This window comes from Tasmannia lanceolata, unplaced genomic scaffold (assembly GCF_043159265.1).
Source record: "Tasmannia lanceolata isolate RefF3 unplaced genomic scaffold, GAP_Taslan_0.1 ptg000054l, whole genome shotgun sequence".
NCBI classification, from domain to species: domain Eukaryota; kingdom Viridiplantae; phylum Streptophyta; class Magnoliopsida; order Canellales; family Winteraceae; genus Tasmannia; species Tasmannia lanceolata.
This window is the reverse complement of record NW_027518731.1, coordinates 727,737-747,301: the sequence shown is the minus strand read 5'-3', so window position 1 is coordinate 747,301 and position 19,565 is coordinate 727,737. Positions and strand designations below refer to the sequence as shown.

Here is a 19,565-nt window from a genome sequence, read left to right as displayed (position 1 = left end):
CAAGATGAATGGTCACGCACAAATCTCATCATTTTGATAACATAAAATGATTCTATGTTGGGGCAAAGTGGTATCTTGAATGATCGATTGGTGGAGATGCAAATCATCGAAGAAACATAAAGAGAAAATAGAAAGAGAATAGGAGGAAAGAGAGAGAGGTAGCCAAGGCGAGCCGAAGCACTCTTAATAGACTCTATCTTCCCGCTTATGCAGGTAGCTTCACGGAAATAAGTACAATGCCTACGCCAAGAACAAAGGCTGCAGCCCGAGTTCAAGACAACCAGTATGTCCATAATTAAAGAAAAAAGGAGAAGGCTTAAAGAGGAGACAGTCTTATTGAAAATGAGACCCTGGATCTTCTTTCATCGAAGATAAAAAGACATGAAGGCACCCTTTCAAATGAAAATTACATCTTTGATTCTTTTCACATAAAAATAAGTGTCTCTGAAAAATCTCCTTTTTCTATTTTTAAAAATAAAATAATTTAAAAATATTCAACATTCTAGCCAAAAGACAATCAGATAGAGATTATAATTGAAAAAAATACTAAATCAGCATCTGTTACAATAAGGTTTAGTAGGGGTGAGAGATGAAATTCTATTACAAAATCATTCTACATACAATTTGAAATAAGAAGAATTAGGCAAACCCTTCATACTTGGGAGCCAATGTGGGGAGTGACTATCATGACCTGGTGTATATATATATATATATATATATATATATATATATATATATATATATATATATATATATATATGTTTTGTACAGTTATATACAGTATTTGGGTCTCTTTTCATATTATAGGGCCTTCTGATCTAGCCGTTCATTCCAGTTCAGGCAGCGTATCAAGCTGCGAAACCAATCACCTGTTTGATCAGATTTGTTGACTGTTGGTAGAGGGTGTTCACTCATATATATACGAACAGAGTCGCCTTTCGAGAGCTGTTGCCTTCTCTTCCCGTCGAATGACACCCATGCATTACTTCGCGTGTCCTCTGGTATCTGTTGGATTTGAACGTTTTAAACAGCGGAAAGAGACTTGGGAGGAAGTGATAGTAATGTATTATGCAGGCTAAAACAGGATAATAATAATGAGGATATTAAAGGGAAATAACAAAGACGAAAGAACAAGCTACTAAGTCTGAAAAATGTGCCAAGGTTAAAAAAGGCCACTCCAAAACCGTTTAGTTTCAAGCCATGTTACATGGATTCTTCTAAATGGGTGAAGTACCACTGGCGGATTCCAATACTTAAGATTCTCTGAGACACTTTTTTTTTTTGTTTTTTTTGAAGAAATTCTCCAAGACACTTCTGGATCTCTTCTGTTTTTTACCTCTACAACTTTACAATTTCCACATGTTTCAAGTTTTACCCATCTTAATAGTAAGTTTCTTACATGAAAGCAAAAAATTATTATCTACTTAACCTATTAAAAAATTCAATATATTACTTGTCATAATCATATTATTGTGTAGAAATTTTAAAACTTGAGAATTGATTAAAATATTTTGGCCAATCTACGAATCGTTCTTGCTGAGGTTTGCCGAATCCGATACACACGATACCGGTGTCAGATTTTGACCCTCGTACCCGTACTGATGCAACACAGGTTTCAAGCCATCTATCTTTTAACCATTCATCTTCAATTGAGGACGAAAACAGCCTAACAAAAATAACAAACAAATACTCCAGGAATAACCCAACAATTTTATTTGTATTATTTAAAACATGCTTAAAATACTTAAAACTTGGGACCAACTTTCCGGGTGCACATGGTTCAATTTTATGATACTTTTATTCTAGCACTCTGAAGTCTGAATTGCTAGTTTGGATGACTCGATTGACCGTCACAAGCAAGTTGACTAAAGTAAGTTGTGAATGGAGTCAACAAGTTGTAAAGATATATTGTAGACACCACAGTAAAAAAGACAGGCAGAAGAAAGATCTGTGCTCAAAATAACACGAACAGAAATAGCTGAACAACTTAACCTTTTTTGTTTCATGAGAGATATCAATAAGATTAGTCCACCATTAAATTCAGCAGTGAGATATGGTATGGAAATAGGAGTGCATCAAAAAGAGGTTTCACCTTTAATTCAAGTTGTGCTGAATCAGGAAGTATCACAGGTCTAAATGACAGGGAGTGCGGGCAGATTGGAGTAAAAAGCATGCATGGAACATTTGGGTGCACCTGCATGTTAAATTGCACACCAGATGTAGAAAGAAAATTATACGAATGTTACAAAAATTACAACATCAAAGTAGCAAACAAATGTTAACAAGATATAGGTCATGGAAAAATGAAGCTGAAGATTGAGCAAAAGATGTAAGATTGACACATGTAAAAAGGAGAAACAGATAAATAAATCAAACCAAGTTGCAACGAGCAAAACGGCACAAAGATGGGATCACAGCACATTTTAATGATACAAATATCATGAAATAGATTAACCAAAAAAAAAATCACCAACCAAAGTGTTTAAATGCGAGATTATGCACACCACATTTCCAAACTACAGGTTGAGAATCGACACTTCTTACAACACTTATAATTATCTTTCTCATACTCAAGAAAACTGACATTCTTCATTCTTTCATAGAAGAATGCGGATTGATATCGATCTTTTTCAACCTTGCTTCATCTTCTGCCGCCCTAATATCCCCTCCTAAATGGCCACATGGCCAACACGTTTAATTCAGGGTACTCCAATCCATCTAGCTAGTCTGCATCTACGCCAGCCTTGTTAAGCCTAAGCATGGCAGCCAATGAGCACTCCACTTTACTGGACCCTAATTCAAATTTGAAATTTGAATCATCCAACGGTCCGATCGCCGCCTTCTGCCTGTCTGGTGTGACCCCTTTTCCTTTCCTCCACTCATTGGAGACAGACTTCACCGCCGGCAATGGATTCCCAGAGCTGAGATGGTCTTCCACTTCAATTTCTGGCACATTACCCAAGGATGTAAATTTCAAATGGGCCAAATTTACGCCCCCCTTGCTATCAAAACTCTTCTCTAAAGGGCCATTAATACCTTCCTCAGGTAACCAATTTGCCAGAGTACCAAATTTTGGCCGAAATTTGAGAAATTTCGGTACAATAATGAATAATGAAATTTGCTTTGATTTTTCGGCCGAAATTTCTGTTTCAGCTATGTCCGAAAACCAAAACTGAAATTTAAATCCATGGATACACAATGGTTATGGTGTTAGTGTTAACTACCAACTTCTCCAAAAGCTTAAGCTGTTAGAGAAAGGCGTTATTTAACTTTTACACTTTAACACTCCCCCGCACGTGTGGCCCACCTGGCAAACACGTGGCACATGTGGCCCCATTTTGGGCCAACCATCGCATGTGGATTTTTGCTATCCGGGAGGTTTGAACTCGAGACCTTTGACTCTGATACCATGTTAACTACCAACTTCTCCAAAAGCTTATGCTGTTAGAGAAAGGCATTATTTAACTTTTATACACAATGGTTATGGTGTTAGTGTTAACTACCAACTTCTCCAAAAGCTTAAGCTGTTAGAGAAAGGCGTTATTTAACTTTTACACTTTAACACTCCCCCGCACGTGTGGCCCACCTGGCAAACACGTGGCACATGTGGCCCCATTTTGGGCCAACCATCGCATGTGGATTTTTGCTATCCGGGAGGTTTGAACTCGAGACCTTTGACGCTGACACCATGTTAACAACTTCTCCAAAAGCTTATGCTGTTAGAGAAAGGCATTATTTAACTTTTATACTTCAACAGTTAGTAACTCATTTACTTTACAAGTGCAAGCAATGGGCATGGATAGGATACATATCATTACTATCATTAAACATTGGTACCATAGGATTGTCCTTCACTAGAAACCAGATCCAGATTTATTTATTTTCGAATTTTTTTTTTCATGAAAATAATTCAAATTATGCTGTTTTGAGAAAGCAAAGACAGATAAACAAATAATTTACTTTGATGGAAATAGTCTCTTGCAGTTAGTCTCAACTCAACAAAGCCTTTGTCCCAAACTAGTTGGGTCTCTTGCAGTTAGTCTGGAAATTCAAATTAATCGGGCTAATTAAACCAACATGAATTGGGTTTGATTATAGTACTTTAAAAAAAAGGGTTTGATTATGTTAAGCCTATAAATTCAACTTTAAATTAGTTTGGGGTCTAAATACCACTGGCGCACCAAAGAGATTAGCTGAGAAATCACTTTGGGGTCTCCATGGTATTCGCATAAACTGAATTACAACCCCCACGCGAAGTTAAGAATGCAAGAAGAAGAGGGCCGAAGGAGATAAATTGCTATTCTAAGGAGAAAATTCTAAAGCTTGATGATGAAGTTCATTAACAGTGCTCAAATACGCGTCCACACAGATTTCAAAATACTAAGTACGTCATAAACATAAACATTAATGTATAACATGAGAGCACAAATTGATTTACCATGGAACCTCCGGCAGCTGTAGAGTAGGCTGTGCTCCCTGTAGGTGTTGCTACTATCACTCCATCACCTTGCACCTAAGTTATATGGAAATTAATCAAATGCAGTAAGGTATATTCAATGGGTTAATGCAAAAAGAAAAAGAAAAGAAAAGAAAAGGAGCATCATAGAGTAGCGTGTTTGGTCTCAAGATGATGTTTGGGAAAGAAACTGTTTGAAACAATTGTAACAGTTATGAGGGCAAGATTAAATTCACTGACAATATAAAACTTGCGCAATAATTTCAATTTTCCAAGGAATTGATCAAATTGGAATATTGGTCTTACTTTGGTTATAAGCCGATTGTGTTCATAACACTCGATTTTGGAAAGGTAAGGGTTAGAACCACGATCCACAACAATCTCATTCAGGACATCAAATACTTTTCCAGGCATTGCTTTTCCATTTCGGAAAATTTCACAGCGGAGACGCATTCTAAGAGTTATGTAAACACCATCCACTGTATTATTTCCATGGATGACAGCCCTCAAATCGTTCTGGTAGTCCTCAAACTGTATCACAAAAGGAATGTTGTCAGAAGAAATGGAAAACATAATTAAAAATAAAAGGTACCAATTGATTAATAACAGGAGAGTTACGAAACATACGGAATGAGAAGTGAGAAATCCAAGAGACCCAAGATTAAATGAGACAACTGGAGGAACTGCACCCCTGAATAAATTGGATGCATGGAGTATAAGGCCATCCCCTCCCAAGCATGCCACAAAGTCAATTCTCTCGTGAAGGTCGCTGCATCAAGAACATTTGAAAATGATGAGCAATGGCCCTTGGCATGTAGGCACAATAATAATACCATTCCATTGTATTGTCTTGAGATCCATAAATTTTAATACCTGGTGTCCTGAGTATAAAAGGTCTGAACAAACCCAAATCCAGGGATTCTTGCAAATATATCGTGCACATCAGGTTCAACAAGAACATTCATTTTCTCTTGATAATGTAAGTATGCAGCAACCTACAGATACAGAAGACGCAGCTGAAAACAATTAACCAAACAAAAAAGTAGACAAATGCATGAATACTAACTACACGCATGTACCATTAAAAAAAACTACACGCATGTACATATCACAAAAGTTGGCAAGCACAGATACATAAACTAGATATTTTTATTATTTTGGATGTTACTTTTAATGTTCACGTCAAATCAATCTATGACAGTGTTCCTTGTCTAGAATGGTACTGACCACAATCCATCTTGAGGATCTATTTTTGGATCTGGTAGCGAAATTGACTCATCCATCAATAGCAGGTGGGAGAGAGAGAATTCATTGACTATTCAGGTTGAAAAAACCAGTACTGTTTTTTAGCTTGGTAAGAATAGGACTTGGAGAGAAATGAAGAGGTTGGATTAAAGAATGCATCTCTGCAATTGAGTGCTTGGACCAAAATAATAAACATTTTTACAAGATACATTTTAATGAGATGCATTATTGTATGAAGTGTCATTTTTCAAACTACATAAATAGATGAGTGATTTATACAAAACCACATGAATCTGAGAAGTTTTCTTGGGAGAAAATGGAAATGGGGCAGGATCCACATTTCGCATGAAAGGTGGTAGTGCTTTTGATAGCTGGAATGGAACTTTTCTAAATAGAAACCCTACACACAAAAAATGCAATGTGTAGAGTTTAGACTCAAATAGTTCAAGAACATGTCTAATATACGTAGAAGCTCTAGGAAGAAAAACCTTACAATTTTCCCTAGTATTTAGTATTATTTATTTGGGAGCTGATATATGCATTCCCTTTTCTTTTATATTAACTTTTTACTCTCCCATTGGCTGGTACAAATTCCAAACAAGCTATCAACAGTCAATCAGAGAAGTTTAAAAAAAGCGTCAGTATAAAAACAAGTGAGTGCAGATATCAACTCCCTATTTATATACATTACCGTAATTGATAAATTTTAGTATTTATTCCATGCATTTATAAGCAAATACTTACACAGTAGCATAATTTTCAGTATCATCAAACCATCATGGAGTGTATGGACGTGTCTGTCGGGTTTTCCAGGGTATCCTACCTAACACTTCTTGTCCATCCCCCAACACCAACACGTACCCATCTCTAAGTTACAAGTTTTTTCACACTTTTATTCTTTCCATCAAATCACTCGGGATTGCATCATTAGCATCTTCATCTAAACTTTTGGATGATTAGTATTAATATGTCATATCCATGTCAAACTTTGACATAAAACAGTCGAAAGAGTACTTAGCTATAATATATTATTCGAATAAAACGACAGGTTCTCAGGGCTGTACCTGTTTTGCTTCTTCCATGAGTTCTTGCCCTAATTTCTTCAACAGTAATACAGTCTTTGGTGTAGATTTCCACATAAGCATTTGCTGCTGGGTGCTAGGATGGGTGAAAGCCAAGGATGACTCTGTAACCTTTTCCCGAGTACACGAAAACCCATCTGTACGAACTAAAAACATTTCCGCTTTCTTTCTTGACTGCACTCTTACAACACCAGTTGCTGAAGCACACATATTCCCCTCAAGAAGCTCCACACGGTCATCAATCGAAGCTAAAGAGACTTTGGATTTCTTCTTTTTTTCTTCTACGGTAGTACTAGATACAATTTTATTTTCTGAGCTATCACTCACACCACGAGAGATCTTCAACCGAGTGCCGAGATACCTATCCCCTGTACCAGACCGGTTCACAGTTAAAACAACAGAACCATGATTATCATCACTGAGAAATTTTCCATTGCCAGCATTGGAACCATTATGAGTGAAAAATAAACCCCTCTCATTACAAGTCCCATTTGAACTTACTGGCTGGAGATGTCTTGGTATCATGGTAGGCTCTTGAACTGTTATCTCTCTTGAAACTTGCGGCATCTCAAATCTTTTCCGTTGAAAATTGAAAAAAGTAAGGGGTGAGATCTTTCTATTTTTGAAAAAACTAGATATTTTCCTTTTGGAGAAAACATCGCACGTAGGAAACTGTGCCTTGAGTGGATCAATTTCCCTAGAGAAGCTCTCAAGAGATCCTACTTCAGCAGCATCAGCTCTATTTATTGATCCATTGTCTTGGCCCTGTTTGTGGAACGCCCCGTTGGAACTTTTAATGACATCTGTGTCCTTTCGAAGAAAACCATTGACGTCTTTTAAAAAATTTACTCCTTGTAGTTCTGCGGCGCTGATGTTTTGTGTGCATAGATGTGTTTCTGCATTTACCTTTACATTTTTTGATGGAATATCATTGAAATTGACTGGATGGTCTGGGACAACATGTGTTTGAGAGCGCGTTGTATATTGCCTCCATCTAGAGATCATAGCAGAAGTTCTCCAAACTCCTTCCTGGCTGTGGAGATAAAGTGGTTTTTTATTGGAATCTGATACCAATGATGAAAATTCCTCAACTTGCTCCATTGAAGGCGCAGTTTTAACTTCAACGGGCAATTTAACAACTTCAATTAACCCGCTCGAAACAGCATTCTCTATAGCTACTTCATAACACTCATCCTTAACACTTTCTGATCTAAGATCTACAATAGTCTTATAACCTTTCTGCACTAGCCACTCCAAACCATCACCTGTCACCTGACCGCCCTTCCAGAAAGCCACTTCACAATCTTTGGACACCGTCTCTCCTTTCTTAGATGAAAAATATACCGGAGCCCAGTTCGCGAAAATTGTTTGACATGGGGAATCTAGGCCACGAGGATAACCAGCATCATAACAAACATTCTTTAACCTTTGTAATTTTCTCCATATATCAGTGCTCCGGTCATCGAAGGGTGTCAAATAGTTCTCAAGTGCGACGTGCAAACTTTCACAACACCTTTTCATTTCACCCCGGAAAACAGCAAGTGGGGGAAGCTTTCCATCCATGATATTTACATCTGAATTTCGAAATGAATTTGTGAAAAAAGATCTCCCTGCAAGAACGTCCTCCCTCGCTCTGTTAAGTAGAGCAATTGTGCATCCGAGCACAGCTACTACTTTCTCCTCCAAAAGCTGCATTTCCTCGGATGAAATGTCATATGAAACAGTACATTCTCCGGTCTGGGGATTGCATAAAGTTTCCATTAAGACAATATGAAGTTGTTCTGCAGCTCGGAAAATTCTACAATATGCCTCAACTTCCGCAATGTCACCAGGAACTGGACCAATCCAAGACAATTTAGACGAATCTTGAGTCTGAAAGGTCTGAAAATGCAGGGAACAAACATCTGTCAGTCAACCAAAAAAATATCTTTCTCCTAGAACCACCATCCTCTTCATATCCAAGAAGATGAAAATTGAATATTGGTGATCCATGTGAATGTATCAGAGAAAAATAATTTGTTACACTCAAACAAAACAGGCAAGGCAAATGCAACCACAGATCCTTTGCTGATTAGGGTGTTGCCAGACCTTGCTTGAATATTTAGAAAACCGTCCTATTCTTTTAATCTAGTTTTCATTTTCTCACCTGCATAATTCTCATACATACATTTTGATTTTTTTTCCTCTAAAAAGAAAAAAAAAACACACACACATCATTTATAACCCCCCCCCCTAAAAAAAGAAAGAAAGAGTGATTTGAAAGCATGGTATACTACACACCCATCTCATAAAAAAGTAGATCTTAAATCAAGAAATTGGAAATCATCTAATTGCATCACCAGCTAACGATGAAGATCCCATGGAAATCTTTAGAAAAAAAAAGCATTTTCCCTACATGACAGCAGAAGAATTGGTTTTTTTGAAAGATGACAGCAGAAGAATTATAGTTTCCCCTAACCATCTAAGCAATTATAGCTCAATTACCTAATCAATGTAGAAAATCAGTAAGAATATGGGAGATAACAACAATTCAATAAGCCCAATGTTTCTTCAGATTTAACAATATCTAATACAAGAAACTACCCATCGAAACACACTCAAGACATTGAAGAATCACATTTCATTTCTAACCATCCCTTGGTAGTAAGATGGGATAAGCAACTATAGCACAAGACTTAATCAAGGTAGAAAATTATCACATATTTTGGAGATATCAACAATCCCAAAAGGCCCTAAAACTCTCTAAGATGAGTGAATTATGGTTTACTTTCTTCGGACTGTACGTTAGGGATTTCCAGATAGATTCTCAGGTCCAACACTATATGTTCGCGCCTTTCTCATTTTAAATTGAAACCAGGATAATTTATGTCTATGTAATGCTACTGATGTCCTTTTTCAAATGAAACAAACCTCACCCAGAAATTCAAAAAGCCCCTATGTTTCTTCAGATTTTACAGTATCTAATGCAGGAAATTACCCATCGATTTTTCGCAGCACTGGTAAGATCAGTACCGAATTCATCAAAAAGAACTAAATTCTAAATTTTAAAGAAGAAAACAGAAACCCAAAAATAAAAAGCTACCTAATTTGATATTTCTGAGGAAAATATAAGCATGGGTTTCGAGTGCGATATCGGGCTAAAGAAGTCATTACATGGACTAAAACAGTCCCCTAGGCAATGGGATCACACCTTTCACAATGCTCTGATAAAACCTTGATACCAAACATTTTTTTTTATCATTGCGTATATGTCTTAAAAGGTGGGAGTTCGTTTGTGATATTATAATTATATGTTGATGATATCTTGTTAGCTGAAAATGACACAACCATGATTGATAAAGTTAAGTCATGGTTAAAACCCTAATTTGAAACAAAGGATACGGGTAGCAACTATCACTCAAGATGTAATCAATGTAAAAAATTATGGTATATTTGGGAGATATTAGCAATTCAAAAATCCTCTTTGTTTCTTCAGATTTAACAGTATCAAATGCAAGAAATTACGCATCGATTTCTCGCCGCCCCGGTATGATCAGTAGCCAAATTCATCAAGATGAACTGAATTCTAAATTTTAAATTTTAAATTCTAAATTTTAAAGAAGAAAACATAAACGCGTGAATCAAAAGCTACCCAATTCGATATATCTGATGAGAATAGAAACATGGGTGTCTATAATCAATCTATTTGGAGTTATCAACCATTCAACAAAAAACCCATGTTTCTTCAAATTTAACTGTATCAAATGCGGCAAATTCTAAATTCCAAAATTCAAAGAAGAAAACAGAAACCCAAAAATCAAAAGCTATCCAATTTGATAAATCTGAGGGGAATAGAAACCTGAGTGTCGAGAGCAATATTGGAAGAGAAAAAACTGGAGAGTTTTGTAGCAGCGGCCAAAACAATGGCTCGATTCTTTCGTGGGTGTGGAAGAAGAGGGTTAAATCCGACGGTGGATGAGATCGGAGAGGGATTGAGAAGTGGGCCATGGCCCAATCCAACGGCTACGAATGGATTCATCATCTCACAACCCACCATCTCCTTCTTCTGTGTAAGCTCTGGTGCGGTATAATTTGGTGATAAAAGAGAGAAAGGGGGTTTAGATTTGCAGTCCCTTGTTTTGATATTGGCAGCCTATTAACGAGAAGTGGAGAAGTAGAATGGATAACGGGGTGGGGCCACTGGCATTTGTGTGGTACCAAGTTAGGGACCATTGTCGAGTGTGTTGATGAGTCACGCAACGAGCCACGACCATAAGACCCCACGGTAATGTCAATGGATATATATCCGAAGGGAAATGATATATCCCACCTTTTCCTCCCCGGCCACCCCCTTCTAGTGTAAAACCATGGTGATTTGATACGGTGTGTGGTCAAGTAGTCAAGTATTTTTCTGAAAAGTACTGTATGGCCGACTCCATAGGATGATCCAAACCGTCCATTTGTTGGGCCACAAAGGTTGTGCCCCATAAATCATTGGGTCGTACAGTACTTTTCAAAAAATCTATATGGCCACACACCGTATAAAAAAGACTCGTCAAAAATATGCTAGGGGGGTGGTATGTGAAAGAAAAAGGGGTGAATCTCTCTCTCTCTCTCTCTCTCTCTGTCTCTCTCTCTCTCTCTATCTCTACCCAGTTGGAGTCTCTATGATTATCTTGTTTAACTCGGATGGGCCCACCCATATGATGTCAGGATGTTTCGATCATTTCAAAAGTGGTGGGATGTGAGGGTGGATATATCAATTTGGTATCAAGCTTCTCATGCCTTTCTCATGTTCCTAATTATAATTATTAGGAAAATGATTATTATTATTATTAGAGAATTTGTGGGGGTTTCCACCTAAAACACTTTTAAACTACTGTCATGGTATTCTCATGTCTAGGGCTAATCCCATTTCTAGGGCCATTAGACAACCATTTTAGATCGGATTCACCTATGTCTATTTCACGATCCATTTAAATCATAGCATCTTTGGTTCCTATATCCGGTAGGATTCACGGATCCTATTTTCTATGTTTGGGTCACGGTTCCGTTAAGAATTAGAGCGTCCAATGGAGTGTCATAGATCCGTTAAAATTTCATAGAGAAAAAAATTTCATTTATGTTTTTTTACAGGCCCTGTTTAGGGGTGTAACTCGGGCAGGGTTGGGTTGGGTTGAGGCTACCCGCAGCCCAGCCAAAGATAGCATTCCTGCAACTCTAACCTACCCGAAACAAGCATTGGGTCGACAATGGTCAACCCTAGCTCAATCTGCTTCTAAATCTCTCAACCCTAACGCAACCCATCTAACACTTTTTTTCCTAGTGGGTCCAATGTCCATCCACCGGTCTTCATATTACTAAGAAAATATTTCCAATAAAACTTTTCATATAAAGTTTTCACGGTAAAAAAATTACAATGAAAAAATGAATTATAAAGCAATGATTCAGGTTAAGTACATATTCTATGAGAAATTATATGGTGGAGGTACCACCCTTGATATTTGATCTAAGGGTGGTACCTCCACCGTAAAATTGTAAGGCCTTACACCATATAAAAACTCCATATTCTAGATGAAATGGACCTCCACCATTATTGCCAATCCACCACATAGAGAACAAAGCCTCGTGACTTCCACTCCCATGTGCGAATCCTACAAAGCAAAAGTTCATATGGTGCTTAATGAAATCATTTATTTATTATGTAGATTATGGTTTTTATCTTATGCATTTTCATAATTATGTAAACTGAAGGGCCTAATTACATAAATTTTGTAATATAATTTCTCCTAGTTACACATGCAAAAGCCGGCCGTGAAACGGCTTTCCTTGAAATTGCCTAGGAAATCCCTACTAAGTTTTTATGAGATTTTATAAGATGAGCGGGTTTGCCCGCTCATGTTAGCGGTACTGCCCTTGATATTTGATCAAACAGCAGCTCACTTTTTGAGAAGCTGCCGTTGGATCGAATATGAAGGGGGGTACTTCCATTGTACCGCTTTTACGTGTTTGAACGCCCACTCATCCTGATTTAAATTTCTCGAGCTTTTATAAGGTGTTAGCAAGCGAATGCACATGTTTTTAATAACATATTGTGGGGCCTACCTTATTTGAAGATGTAAATCATTTACTTGTTGGGCCCAATGTAAACTGGGCGTCCCTGGTTATCCAAAGGGACGTAAATATCACTTCAAATAAGGTTGTTTTCGAGGGTCCACAAAGAAAAGCTAAACCAATAAACCGTCTATCTTTGTAGGGTATTGATAGAGTTTTTGTATGGTGTAATCATGTGTGGTATAGTATTTTTTTTTTAAAAAGTACTATACAGCCCAACCCACACAGTAGGGCGATCCAGAAGATCCATTTGATCAGCCAAAGCATAAATAGATTGTGCCCCCAAAACCATTTCCATAATTTGATTGGTCAAAGCATAAAAAGATTGTGCCCCAATAACCATTTTCATAATATTCAGTTCCTCTACGAATCTAGAGGGCTAGGATCATATTATGAAAATGATTTTTTTGGGCACAACCTATTTATACCGTGGCCCTTCAAATGGACAGTATGGGTATACATTATGTAAAAACTTTGATATATAAGGGGTGCAACTTGGGTCGGGCTCAACCCGAACCCAACAGCTTGGGTTGGGAAAAGCCAAACCAATTTGATTTCGGATTGGGTTAGGGTTGAGGCCTTGACAACCCAACCTGACCTGACCCAACCTGAGCCCGACCTTCATCCTCTAATTTTATCTTTATTTTCTTTGGGTTATTGTATTTTTTTGTTTGGTATAAGTTGAACCTGAACCAACCCGATTCAACCCAAGCCGATTTCAGATTAGATGGGTTGGGTTAGGGGTGAGAGAGTTGGAGGTGAGTTGGTTAGGGTTGGCCTCAACCCGATCCAACCCGACCCCAGCTGCACCCCTAGATATATATATGGTCACACACCGTATAAAAACTCTGATACACGCAACCCCTTTCTTAACATTGACACTCTTTTATTAATTCGATTTCACTATATATAGAATGACTTGATCGGTATCATGAAATCATTCTAAATCCATCGGAGCAGTGCAACTGGATTTTCCAAGCTCCCGCCAAAAATCGGAAACCCCGCGCTATTATTATTATTTTTTTTTTCGATTTGGAAACTGAAAATGTATTTCCCAAAAATTTCCCAAAAATTCCCCAAATCTTATGTCTCCATCCCCTCTCTTTCCCAACAATCTATAGAACTCTATTTCTTTCCCACCTTTCTTTCCCAACACACCTCCCAAACCCTATTCCATTGCCCTCTCTTTCAAGATGTCAAGACCAACGGAGGCTAAATTCGGCCCTGAAATCGAAACCGGAAATCGGCCTCTGTATCCGACGATGATAGAACGGCCAGAACTCCGATGGGCTTTCATCCGAAAAGTCTATGCAATCGTGACCGTTCAATTGCTTCTCACTATTGCCGTTTCTTCTGTTATCATCAACGTTCATCCAATTAAGAACTTCTTCGTCTCCTCCCGGGCCGGACTTGGGGTTTACATTGCCATCGTCATCTCATCTTTTATCGGTAATTTAATTCCCCAATGAAATTCCAATGTGGGTTTTGTTTTTTGTTTTTTATTGACAATCTGGGTTTTGTTTTTCTCTCTCTATTTTCTTTTTTCTGACCACCTTCTTATTTTTTTTCGAACTTCTATAGTTTGTTATCTGGGTTTTCTTTCTTTCTTTGATTTTTGGTGTCTTCTTTAAATTTCTGTTATATACTGTTTGGGTTTCTTGGGGTTTGCATTTCTTATTATCTTTTTTTCTTTTATTGGTGATTTAATTCTCGAAGGAAATTACAATCTGGGTTTATTTTTCTCTTTTCATTTTCGTTTTTCTGACCATATTCTGTTTTTTTTTTTTTTCAATTAATTTTTTCAATTTGTTATCTGGGTTTGCTCCCTTTCTTTGATTTTTGGTGTTTTTTTATTTTTTATTTTAATTTCTGTAATATAGAGTCTGGTTTTCTTGGGGTTATTGACAATCTGGTTTTGTTTTTCTCTTTCTATTTCCGTTTTCCCGACCATCTTCTTATTTTTTTCATTTAACTTCTATAACTTGGGATCTGGGTTTTCTTTCTTTCTATAATTTGGTATCTTTCTTTTCTTTCTTTGATTGTTGGTGTCTTCTATTTTTTTTTATTTAAATTTCTGTTTTATTCAATCTGGGTTTCTTGGGGTTTACATTTCTCATTATCTTTTTCTTGTATTGCTGATTTAATTATCGAAGGAAATTACAATCTGGGTTTATTTTTCTCTTTTCATTTTCGTTTTTCCGACCATCTTCTGTTTTTTTTTTTAAAAATTTTAATTTCTATAATTTCTTATCTGGGTTTGCTCCCTTTCTTTGATTTTTGGTGTCTTCTATTTTTATTTTTATTTCTGTAATATAGAGTCTGCGTTTCTTGGGGTTTACATTTCCATCATTAAACAGTCTGTTATAGGTAATTTAATTCTCGAATGAAATCCCATTATGGGTTTTGTTCTTCTCCTTTTATTTTCCTTTTTTCGGCGATCTTCCTTTTTTTTTTTTTTTTTCATTTAATATCTGCAATTTGTTATTGGGTACTCTCTTTCGTTGATTTTTGGTATAATTTATATTTTATTTAAATTTCTGTAATATACAGTCCAATTTCTTGTTTCCTTTGATTTTAGTTTCTGCTGTTTCTGATTATTTTTTCTTTTAATCTGTCTCATTCTGCAGTTTTGATTCTTGTACGCGTCTTCCATGAGCTCCATCCCATCAATTTTCTGCTACTAATGCTGTTTACCGTATTGCTAAGCTTCAGCCTTGGATTGTCATGTGCATTTGCAAGTGGTAAGATATAAATCCTTGATGAGGATATAAACTCTAATTTGTTGGAGAGAAACCCTAACCTTAGTCATGGGGAAGAAGTTTGGAGCCTAGAATGTAGAAAGACTTACATTGAATCCAATTTGCAATTTGGTTTACATAAAAGCTTAGAGAGAAATCTTAACGTAGTATTTTGAATGAGGAACTGTAATTTATGATTTCTAGTTATTGATGAAAGACATCCGAATCCCTTCTTGTTAACCATGGTGAAGAAATTCGGAACCTAGAACGTAAAAAGACATACATTGAAGCCAATTTGCAATATTTGTTACACAAAAACTTTGGGAGAAACCCTAACCTACTATTTAGTTGAATCTCAACTCAACTCAACTAAACCCTAACCTAGTATTTAGTTGAATGGGGAGATATAATTTATAATTTCCAGTTATATATGGAATCATGGAAGACATCCTAATCCTTTCTTGTTAATCTTGGTGAAGAAATTCGGAATCTATAATTTAATAGAAGAAGAAAAATCCTTACTTGGGTTGTGGTACCTGGTTGCATTTTGGCAATTTGTGCCTCTCAGATTGCATTTTATGTGTAAACTGCAATGTAAAAAGACTTACATTGAAGCTAATTTGCAATTTGGGTTTACATAAAAGCACACCCAAATAAATCTTTTCCAGCCGGGATAATCATTCACCTTGAATGTTGGGGGTACCTTGTCGTATTCAAAATTTGAAATGGAGAGGGTTTTTTTTCTCTGTGCCAGTAATGGTTGTTGGTGGCAATTTGGTCGTCAAAAAGTTCATCCTTGAGAGGTCTCTTTATGGTAAAACATGTCCCAATCATGATGTCCAATACTATTCGTGATGGGTGCGCAGCTATCTTGCAATCTCTTAATCTTAGTTTCAAGAAGGTCTCATGAATTTGCCATCCTTATTTTTGAGTTGTCATGAAAACTTTGTGACAAGTTATTATTCTTAGTTTTTCTTCATCAGGTTTCTTGATTCATTTCTCATTAAATCCCATGCATCAAGTTTGTTCTTTAAATCCTGTCTAAATTTTTTTTTTGTAATATAATAAAATTTTCATACGTCAAGGAGCAAAGGAATAAAAACCCGAGATCACCTGATTTGGCAGAGGCCTCCTTGTCATCTTTCCCTGAAAGATGATTCTAAAAAACCCAGAAGTTCTCAATAAAGTAATATGATGAAAGAACTCAGATCTGAATCTCAGATCCTCTATGAGCTTATTATTTGGTAGTTGACCAAGTTAGGTATCCTCTAGTTCTCTATCAGGATTGGCATCTTTTTCAAGTTCAAATTATAGTTCTGAATCAGGTGAATTCTGTAGTCTTCCTCAGGTTCAATTTTGGATTCGCATGCAAAAGCGTCTTTCCCTTCGAGTTCAAGGTCAAATTCAATTCTCCGTCATTTTATGTGTTTTTCCCATGGAGAATCTTTGATTTCTGTTCCATCGCTGATTTGAATTGTTATGTGTCCAATCATAGTGGTTTCATAGAATATATATAATGTTCTCGGATTCAATACTTCGTCTCCAAATCTTTAAGAAAATTTTATACTAAATCATCGACCGAAAATTAGAAAAGAAATGGGATTCTTCCTTTCGTTGATGTTTGTGCAAAATAGAAACCTTAACAGGTGAACAGTGCGCTATGAAGCTATCTTATAGGTCACTTGGACTTTCTGCCTCTGCAAGGGAAATTTTTTACTGTTTTCATAAATTTTAATGGCAAAGCAAATTTATTTAAGCAAAGTGAAAAAAGAGACTCAAGGCCGAGATGGTCATGGAACAACAGAAACCACAAAAAAGACTAGACGTATCTGGCTTATGCTCTGGTTTTGAACTTCTCTATAGGTGGGTCCTGTCAGGATGGCCACAAGAAAACTCCTGCTGCATGGAGTAGTTTGTTTTCGAGCAAGATTGCAAATGTTAGTGCGGATAAGTAGTTAAATAATGTATTGAACCATCCTCTTATGAAGGTAAAAACTTAATTTTCTGCCCTGATGGCGGTATACTTCATTGGAAAGAGGACTTATTCTTTTCCTTTTAAGATACTCTTTGGAAAAACTATGTAAGCTAAAAGGATTATTTGATATTCCTTGCCTTGAAGGATGACTTTGTTTTTTTGTTTTTTAGATTTACTCTTGCTGATGTCTGCTTAAAAGTCATAGAGATGGTTATTTATTTTTTTGGTGATAAATTTCTACTTTCTTAGAAGTGTTACTTTTAAAATCATCTTGTGAAAACTAAAAATACGATTGTACATCTATACCCATCTGGGTTCAATTTCAAGGTATCTGCACCTTAGCCCCGTGGAGTGTTGAGACTTGAGACCCTGATTGGGGATATAAAAAAAAAATTTAAAAAGTAAAAGGAATAAACAGAAGCTGATTAATTCTATGTGCTTGTTTGGTGTTCTGCTCATGCAAATATAACCACCAAAAGTATATATAAAAAAAATCTTCGTTTTTTGGACCTTAATTGGAAACTATGCACATATTTTCCCATGTTTTGGACTTCCACCTTGATTATATCAACAAAACTAAATCTTTTTTAATTTATTGTTCCAAACAGGAAGAGTTATTTTAGAAGCCGTGATTCTAACAGCTGTGTTGGTTGTGAGCCTTTCCCTCTATACATTTTGGGCGGCGAGGAGAGGCCATGATTTTGGCTTCCTTGGGCCTTTTTTGTTTGGCAGTCTCACAGTGCTATTGGTTTATGGCATTATCCAGGTAAATCACATTCGGTTACTTACCTTTTCCACCATTTCTCCATTTGGGTCTGTTTCCACTTTTATGCAAAACTTCCAATGATTAGATGTTTATCGTGTTTTGAATCAAGGGTTCTCGTTCCCTACTTTGCAGATCTTTTTCCCACTGGGAAAGATCGCGGTGATGATCTACGGGGCCTTGGGTGTGATCCTTTTCAGTGGCTACATTGTCTATGACACCGACAATCTGATCAAGCGCTTTACATATGATGAATACATCTGTGCTTCTATCTGTCTATATCTTGACATTGTCAATCTCTTCATTTTCCTACTTACTCTTTTGGGAGGACAAGGAGATGATTAATCTCTCAGGAAAGAGAGGATAGCATTGAAAAGTCATCACTGACCAAAGATAACCAAGTAGGTAAATCTCAAAATAATTTTCCATGTTAGAACTCTTACACTACACTTGCAAATAGTATTTCTGTTTTACTTTACTTCTGTAAATAACAGCTTACTTCAGTCCTAGTCTATTACACATTTTGCCATTCATGTTAGAAGAAACTTTTGCTAGTCATGGCCAGAAATGAAGAAAAATTGCAAAAGATTTGTATAACTCTTGCTCTCTTTGTTGCTGAAAATTAAAATAAGTGACAGGTTAAATCAGTAAGAGGAGCAATGCAATACTCCAGAAGTATTGGTAGGATCTGAGCCGTTTATCTGGTGGAACCCATAAAAACGGTAGGTTTGGGTATTCTTCAAAATTTCCTCATCAGATGACCCCTAATGCTCCTTTTATGAATTCTTTCTTTTTTCCATTTTAACTGTCCAATTCCAAGCCAACAATTGGATGGTTAGGATCATCATAAGGGGGAAGGCATAGGGCATAGTCCATCTAGATGAACGGTTTAGATGATTGAAAGGGCGGTCACTTTGTATGTGCTGAGCATGACAATTGGTTGTCTTGGGTTGCCAGTATGCAACTTAGGCCATGTCTGGCAGCAAGGAATTTTTTGTCATGATAAATTACTGTCTCCAAGTTACGAAATAGGCGTAGGTTGGGTGGGAGATGGAAAGAGTGGGCCGGTTGAGGTGAGGTGAAAAGTGGCTAAAAATCAGGAAAAAGTCATCGAATTTTGAGTATGGTTTTTTGTTTCCTAATTTTTAGCCCTTTCTCATCAGTTGGAGACAATAGTTTCCTGTATTTTGTTTCCTTATTTTTAGACACTCCA

The 19,565-nt window shown here is 36.8% G+C and overlaps 2 protein-coding genes across 3 annotated transcripts; one reads left to right on the top strand and one right to left on the bottom strand.

The window, feature by feature from the left end:
* Window positions 1-747: 747 nt before the first annotated feature.
* NADK2 (NAD kinase 2) lies at window positions 748-10,900 on the bottom strand. 2 transcript variants are annotated; one of them, XM_077375475.1, is made up of 8 exons: window positions 10,622-10,899; window positions 6,766-8,664; window positions 5,330-5,451; window positions 5,084-5,225; window positions 4,763-4,987; window positions 4,439-4,513; window positions 2,093-2,194; window positions 748-1,005 (listed from the first exon to the last, which is right to left on the bottom strand). In XM_077375475.1, the coding sequence occupies exons 1-8, from the start codon at window positions 10,817-10,819 to the stop codon at window positions 802-804; spliced, it is 2,967 nt and encodes a 988-aa protein (XP_077231590.1). In that variant the 5' UTR covers window positions 10,820-10,899; the 3' UTR covers window positions 748-801. The 2 variants fall into 2 exon arrangements, with proteins under 2 accessions (XP_077231590.1, XP_077231591.1); XM_077375476.1 differs by having other exon boundaries at window positions 940-1,075; window positions 10,622-10,900.
* Window positions 10,901-13,765: 2,865 nt separating this feature from the next.
* LOC143864792 (protein LIFEGUARD 2-like) lies at window positions 13,766-18,938 on the top strand. The gene is made up of 4 exons (XM_077375621.1): window positions 13,766-14,325; window positions 15,504-15,617; window positions 18,198-18,355; window positions 18,488-18,938. The coding sequence occupies exons 1-4, from the start codon at window positions 14,070-14,072 to the stop codon at window positions 18,695-18,697; spliced, it is 738 nt and encodes a 245-aa protein (XP_077231736.1). The 5' UTR covers window positions 13,766-14,069; the 3' UTR covers window positions 18,698-18,938.
* Window positions 18,939-19,565: the final 627 nt, after the last annotated feature.

Excerpts from the sequence above, each read along its gene's own strand:
- NADK2 (XM_077375475.1), bottom strand. The coding sequence starts at position 10,819 with ATGGTGGGTTGTGAGATGATGAATCCATTCGTAGCCGTTGGATTGGGC. Across the intron at positions 5,226-5,329 it reads TTTTATACTCAGGACACCAG|CGACCTTCACGAGAGAATTG; the intron begins GTATTAAAATTT and ends TTCTTGATGCAG. Across the intron at positions 4,988-5,083 it reads GATTTCTCACTTCTCATTCC|TTTGAGGACTACCAGAACGA; the intron begins GTATGTTTCGTA and ends TTTGTGATACAG.
- LOC143864792 (XM_077375621.1), top strand. The coding sequence starts at position 14,070 with ATGTCAAGACCAACGGAGGCTAAATTCGGCCCTGAAATCGAAACCGGA. Across the intron at positions 14,326-15,503 it reads CGTCATCTCATCTTTTATCG|TTTTGATTCTTGTACGCGTC; the intron begins GTAATTTAATTC and ends CTCATTCTGCAG. Across the intron at positions 15,618-18,197 it reads GTCATGTGCATTTGCAAGTG|GAAGAGTTATTTTAGAAGCC; the intron begins GTAAGATATAAA and ends TGTTCCAAACAG.